We start from the raw sequence: 6,935 nt of genomic DNA, 5'->3' as shown, positions 1-6,935 counted from the left end.
CCTCAATATCCTAATGACCCTAATTGTGGAAAACTCATTCTGATTCTAATAGGATCACAATTCTATCTGATACCAGACATAGGCCCTATCTTTGTCTAATCCTTCCCAGAACGTTGGATCCAAAGAGGTTTTAAGACCTTGACCTGAAAGTAAAACACATATCAAGAACCAGGTCCTATGATACTTCCAGACATTGAGGATTCTTGGGATAGAACCACAAGCTGTCTTAGGGTCTAACTGACAATTGCTTCCCACCATCACCACCACATCCCTTGCTGAACTCCCTGTACTGGCTCCCAGGACATTGCTTCAAGGGAACTTGAATAGGATGCAGTCATTCAGAGTACAGGAAAAAAGATTATTCTCTACTTAAGACACTTCTGACACCAAAGATTTCCACACCAGGGAATTCTCTAATTTTTTAAAGACACCGCCTGGGGGTCCTACAAGCCAATTCTGATACTAACTACCTGGAGTTAGCATAGACCCCATAGGTTAAGGGCTCAGTCCCCCACTTCAAGTGCCAATTGCAAGTCCCAGGTTGTCACCTATAAAATGGGGGTTCTCGTGATCACCTCCTCAAATTTGGTAATTTGCTACAATGGCAGGGAAGCACTTTTACTTCCTATTACTGGTTTATATAAAAGGTACAACTCAGAAACAGCCAAATGGAAGAGATGCATAGAGCAAGGTATGTAGTAAGCGGTTCAGAGCTTCCATGCCCTCTGTGGGCATGCTAAACCTCCCAGCACTTCAATGCGCTCATCAAGCAGAAGCTCCCCAAACCCCATTGTTTAGGGATCTTATGCAGGCAAATTGACTAAATCATTGGACACTGGTGATTACGCCAATCTCCAACCTCCCCAGAGGAAGGGAAAGCACCAACCCTCCAATCACTCTAATCACTCTAATCACATGGTTAGTGCCTCTGTTAACCAGCCCCCCTCCTCCAAGAGTCACCTCATTAGCATAAATTCAGGTACAATTGAAAGGGGCTTTTATGATAACAAAAGACAGTCTCATTCCCATCACTCAGGAACTTTTCACTCTGTGACAGGACCTGGACAAAGACTATACACACACATATTATATCACATCACACTGGGATAGTTGGGTAGTCTGCAGTAGTGTGGGCAAGTCCAACCCCCTTCTTCCAGCAGAAGCTATGAAGTTTCATGTATAACAATTTTCCATAGACTGGGGTCTTTCTTCTTCAGCTGCTGCAGAATACTGCTTGGGACTACTTTTTTCATCTTTGCCAGACTAGCTACAGTCACTACCAACACGGCCTCAGGAGCTCAGCTTGGATTCTCAACAGAGTTACTCCCAGTCCTGGCTCACCCAGAATACTCAGATTCATCTGAGAACCTTCCTTGGAGGCTCAGCTGGACACTCAGAACCATTTGGTATCTGCTGGGGAGGTAGAAGCAATCTGCCCTTCTTCAAGCAGAAGGAGGTGAACTATCTATAAAGGATTTTAAAATAGTAATAAGACTAGCGGTGCCTGGATGGCTCAGTAAGTTAAACATCTGCCTTCGGCTCAGGTCATGACCCCAGGACCCTAGGATTGAGCCCCAGGTCTGGCTCCCTGATCAGCAGGGTGTTGGCTACTCCCTCTGCCGCTCCCCCCCTTCATGTGCACTCGCTCTCTATCAAATAAATAAAATCTTAAAAAAAAGTTTTATCACCACAGTGATAAAACTAACCAAAAGTCAACCTGATTTTTATCACCTTACACAACAATGCTAAACAGTGTTAGTGATACAATAACCCTCACATAAAAATCTTTTTTTGGTCTAAATTCTAGTTGTTATGCTTACTGCTGAGTTATAATAATATCTATGTAGGCTTCAAATTATCACTTTTTAAATTAATTCACTAACAAATATTTTATTCTACATGAAAAGTTAATTTGAGGAACTATCAATTACACAGTCAAATTCGGCCACATATGTTACTTTTCACAGTAAATTCATAAGAATTTACGACCTTCCAAATTCACTTCTGGTGCATTTTGGACTCTAACCCTTCTAGCAAAACTATAGCCCTACTTTTAAAACGGTAAATTTAAAATAAACAATTTTATTTGCACAAGATTTTTCTTTTCCAAGTTATTTTTTTAATTAATGTATCAGATAAGGCCCGACACAAAAATATCTGCAAACCACCAGAATAAGCCTTGAACAACACACAGTAAAACACCAAGGTTTAAAATTGTTCCATGAATACCAGCTCACAGAAATTGTGGAGAAAGCTATTAACTATGCAACAACAAAATGTAAGGAAACTGACAGAAAAAAAGAATCAAAATTTGAGTACTGCCAGAAGAAACAAGAGATGATGGCTTTCATGGACAAAAATAATAAAGGACAATGCTTGATGCTGTATGTTTTCACAAAGTGGACATTTCTTCTAAACCACTGCATCAAATAATGTCAGTGTCAGTTCATCTTCTCTTGACTTATGCAGAAGAAAATCTTCACAAGATTTTACCACTAGCAATTTATGATGAATTTTCAATTGTGGAAATCCTGAAAGCTGCAAGAATTGATCCCAAAGAAATAAGACACAGACAATATTATAATTTCTGGAATTTATTGTGAAACAGGATTTGTATAAATTTATGCCAACATATCCATATGTTTAAGACTTTACCTAACTACTTCAGACAAAAGAAACTTTTCAAAATTAAAATTAACAAGAAGTGTTCTCTGGTCATCAATGAGTGAGAACAGAGTTACAAATCTAAGTGTGCTATCTACTGAACATAAATATGTTATTAGTCTCCAAAGCCCTAGGAGACTAATACACTGGTCGACAATTTATTGTCTCATAGTCCTGAAAGCTGGAAGTCCAAAATCAATGTGACAGCTGGGCAATGAATTCCTTCAAGGATCTGGGGAAAATTTTGTTCCATGTCTTTCTCTTAGTTTCAGGTGTTTGCCAGCGATCCTTGGCTTCCAACTGCCTAACTGGGATCTCTGACTTCTTGGTCACGTGGCATTCTCCCTGTGTGTCTCTAGTCTTCACATGGTTGTCTTCACTCCGTGGTGTATGTCTCTCCACTTGTGGTTTTTCTGTTTTTTGTTTTTCTTTTTGAGGACACCAGTCATTTGGATTAGATGCCCACTTGACTCCAGTATGACCTCATCTTAATAATTAATTGCAACTGCAATAACCCTATTTCCAAATAAGGTCATATTCTGAGGGGAGTACGGTGCAGGTTGGGAGGGGTTTGGGCTTAACATATCTTTGGAGGGGCAGGGGAAGACACAATTCAACCCACAACAAGGAGTGATTTGGACATAGTGCAAATTTGCAGACATTAAGACTCAAAACAGAAACTAGAAAGTTACTGCACATTAACACAAATGCATTGGTATGTTTTTCACCTTTTAAAAAAATACACGGATGAAGTTAAAAACTATTAACCCGTTACTTTTCCTTTTACTGCTGAATTTTCTAACTGGGATGGTTACTATATGTACTTCAACAAAAGAAAAAGTTCAGTTAACTGCGCTTCTTTTCTGAGCATTATTTGCTATTCGTTTCATTTCCCCATTATTACGGAAAGTAATTTTGTGACAAAAAAACACGCTCAGGGTGTCAGACCCGCGGGCTCGCCACCGCTCGGACCTGGCAGGACCGCCGGCTACAGCGCCCCGACCCCTCCGGGAGGCCCTTCCCCTCACATACTCACTTTCCCAGCAGGCTCCGCGGCGGAGCCTCCCGTCGCCCTAGAGGCCACAAGATGACTGACGCCGCCCAAAAGAAACTCGACGGCCGCTTCGTCTCACACTAGGGGGCGCCTGGTTCCCCAACAGACAAGGAGTGCCTGAGGCCCGCCCCGCTCGCCTCTGGAAGAAGCCAACACCTCTTCTCCGCCCTCCCCCAGATTGCCAACGAGGCAGGCTCTGATACTCATGCGCAAACACGTCCACCACGCACCTAGGTGTGGCGCATGCGTCCTCCCAAAGCCGTCTCCTCGGCGTCTCCCTTCGAGTTTCCAGTTCCGGCCTCACAAGGGCGGAGGGAAAGGAGGAAATATGCGGCTGTCGGTCGCCGCCGCCATCTCCCATGGCCGCGTATTCCGCCGTCTGGGCCTTGGTCCGGAGTCCCGCATCCACCTGTTGCGGAACTTGCTTACAGGCCTGGTGCGACACGAACGCATCGAGGCGTCCTGGGCGCGCGTGGACGAAATGAGGGGCTACGCGGAGAAGGTGAGGGGCGGGGCCACGCAAGGCGAGTGAGCTGGGGGCGGGACCCTTCTGTCTACCACGAGCGTCTGGCCTGAGATGCGGCTGGACTTGGGGGGACAAGTGCGATAGCCCTGGCAATCCCCGCCCAAAGTCTGAATCCCCTAGTATTGACCCCTGTCCTCTGGCCCCTCAAATGGACGACTAGTTAGAGCTGCGGAGTTAGTAGTGGCCTGAGTTGGAGGGATGCTTTGCTAGTGGAATGAATGGGTTGCGGCCCCGCATTAGAGAAGTAAGATTGGCGCCTCCTTTCTTGCTCGGGGTGGATCAGTGATGTTCTGTCCCCTCAGCTCATCGACTATGGGAAGCTGGGAGACACCAACGAACAAGCCATGCGCATGGCTGACTTCTGGCTTACGGTAAGTGCATCCTATCTCGCTCCCAAATCTCATCCTTTGCTCCCTGTGGGGGAGGGGGCGGTTAGAGGGAGGGGGAATTGGGCAGAATTAAGCTAAGACACTCACTTATAGACAAATATTGTGAACTAAATTAGGTGTGATTTAAGTTAGTTTAATGTTATGTGAATCAACCTGCACAATTGCCTGTAACCCCTCTGTGTAACTTTGACTCTACCGCATTAGGGGGTGGGAGAGTTTTGTGTGAATGTGTTTGGACCCCACTTTTGGAAGTGCTGAAAGTTAAATGTGTCTCCACGGTGGTGCCTGACTCTGCTCTCTCCTGGATAACTCTCCCTCTCTAGGAGAAAGACTTGATCCCAAAGCTGTTTCAAGTACTGGCCCCTCGGTACCAAGGTCAGAATGGGGGCTACACGAGAATGCTGCAGATCCCAAATCGGAGTAAGCAGGATCGGGCCAAGATGGCAGTGATCGAGTATAAGGGGAACTGCCTCCCACCCCTGCCCCTGCCTCGCAGAGACAGCAACCTTACACTTCTAAACCAGCTGCTTCAGGGGTTGCGGCAGGACCAGAAAGCAAGCATCCACGGCTCCCACACAGCTCAAACACCAGGGATTTAATTGGGGCCAGAGGGTGTGTGGCACGCTCATCAATGCCCATGATCACAGGCCTTTGGAGCTCTTTTAATCTCTTAAGAAGAACTGGAGCTAGAGTTGTTAACGGACAGTGTTAATGGAGACAAGAAGCTTCTGGGAGCCAGATAATCATCTTTGCAGTAGATAAAATTCCTTGTATAAATATATGTATGTATATGGGTTTCTTTTTTTCTGCCGTTGGGATTTCTGGGGAATGAGAACTATCCAAATGCTCAGTCTCCGTGGGCTAGTAAATTCACTGCTTATGTTTCTGGCTCTTGTTCTGGGTTGTGTTTGGTTAGGACAATTTTGTTTTTCTTAATGCCAGTTTTTATGGGGCTTATATCCTATAATTCCAAACTGGCCTCCAAAGGTGATTGAGTTTTGACATCTAGCAAAGAGACTCAGCCCCTGGGATTTCTTAGAGAAAGATTACTTCCTGACAGGGTAGGAGAGTGAACATCTAAAACTGAATCTTCCATAATAATCTGGTACCTTAGGAAACTTCAAGGAACACTACAGCTATTTCTCTGTTTCTAGGCAGGATCACATATGACCCTCATGTGCTCCCCTCAGCCCCAAATAGTCCTCAGAGGAGAGGATCTAAGAACTCAGATGTACCACCTTTCTGGCCAAGCATTCAGTAAAGGATAAGCTCCTTCCTCTTGGAGTGGGAGTGGGGGGGTGGGAGAATAAAGAGAGGGTTTAGGTGGGAGGAGGGTTAGAAAGTTAAATGTGCTGGGAATTTCCTGGAAGTTTTTATTGTTGTCAAAACTGGGCTTCTCTGGGAACTCAGAAAAGGGAAATCCGGCTTCAGAATGGCCAGAGCATATGAGAAGTAGGAAGCTCCTTGATATCCACTAATTATTGTGAAGCCGGTCTTAGCCCAGCCAGGCTGCCCATGCCTCAGGCTCAGAGGTTTGACTAGGGTAGTAGTCATGGAAGGCTTGGAACTATCATCCCTGCCTGAACACTTGACATCAAGGCCTGACAGTTCCCATATCTCTAGTACAGTGAAAAGAAGAGATTTTATCTTAGGTTGGCTCTTCAGAGTGTATTTGGCCTGCTAAAGCCAACCATTGTCAGAAAGTAAGGGTGAGGATAGAAGGGGTCAGCGGTCTAACAGGTAGCTATTAGCTTCAGGGACAGAGCTATTCTGTGCTATTTCACTGCAACTGTTCAAGTCTTAAGATTCATCTGCTCCCAACAGGATTCTCCCATCTCTTTGCCTCTAATTTGTCCTTCATGCTATTCTCAGAAAGCTCTTTCTGACATATTTTGAGTTACATATAGTAGACACTCAAAAGTATTTATTCAATAAACCTACAATTCTGAATGCTTCCCCAAAATTCACCCACTTCCTGTCATCTTGGCATGAACATAAACGTCCGCTAGATATCTTGGAGTCATCCCTGACTCCTAGAGAAAGTACTTTATTTAAAATTAAAACTACATCTGTTAAGTAAGTATTACCATAGGTGGGTTATGGCTCAACTCTCAGCTTTTCCTCTTAGTCCCCAGAAACAGACCTCCCTTTGGGGCTTTCGGCAGTTCCTTAAATCCTTCATAAGCATCTGCTAGTATCTAGCATCATTTTAGTCACTAGGGATACAATCTTTATCAAGTGTTTGGCGTATGTCAGGACCTAGGCTAGATACTAAGGATCTAGAGATGAGAAAGAACAACCT

At 44.6% G+C, this 6,935-nt stretch overlaps 1 protein-coding gene across 1 annotated transcript; it reads left to right on the top strand.

Annotated features, from left to right (window-relative positions):
- Positions 1 to 3,943: 3,943 nt before the first annotated feature.
- On the top strand, positions 3,944 to 5,515 carry MRPL17 (mitochondrial ribosomal protein L17). Its single transcript, XM_008710966.2, has 3 exons — positions 3,944 to 4,220; positions 4,547 to 4,615; positions 4,957 to 5,515. The coding sequence occupies exons 1-3, from the start codon at positions 4,047 to 4,049 to the stop codon at positions 5,230 to 5,232; spliced, it is 519 nt and encodes a 172-aa protein (XP_008709188.2). The 5' UTR covers positions 3,944 to 4,046; the 3' UTR covers positions 5,233 to 5,515.
- Positions 5,516 to 6,935: the final 1,420 nt, after the last annotated feature.

This window comes from Ursus maritimus, unplaced genomic scaffold, assembly GCF_017311325.1.
Source record: "Ursus maritimus isolate PB19 unplaced genomic scaffold, ASM1731132v1 scaffold_16, whole genome shotgun sequence".
NCBI lineage: Eukaryota > Metazoa > Chordata > Mammalia > Carnivora > Ursidae > Ursus > Ursus maritimus.
Note: the sequence above shows the minus strand (reverse complement) of the source record. Positions and strands in the feature narration are given on the sequence as shown.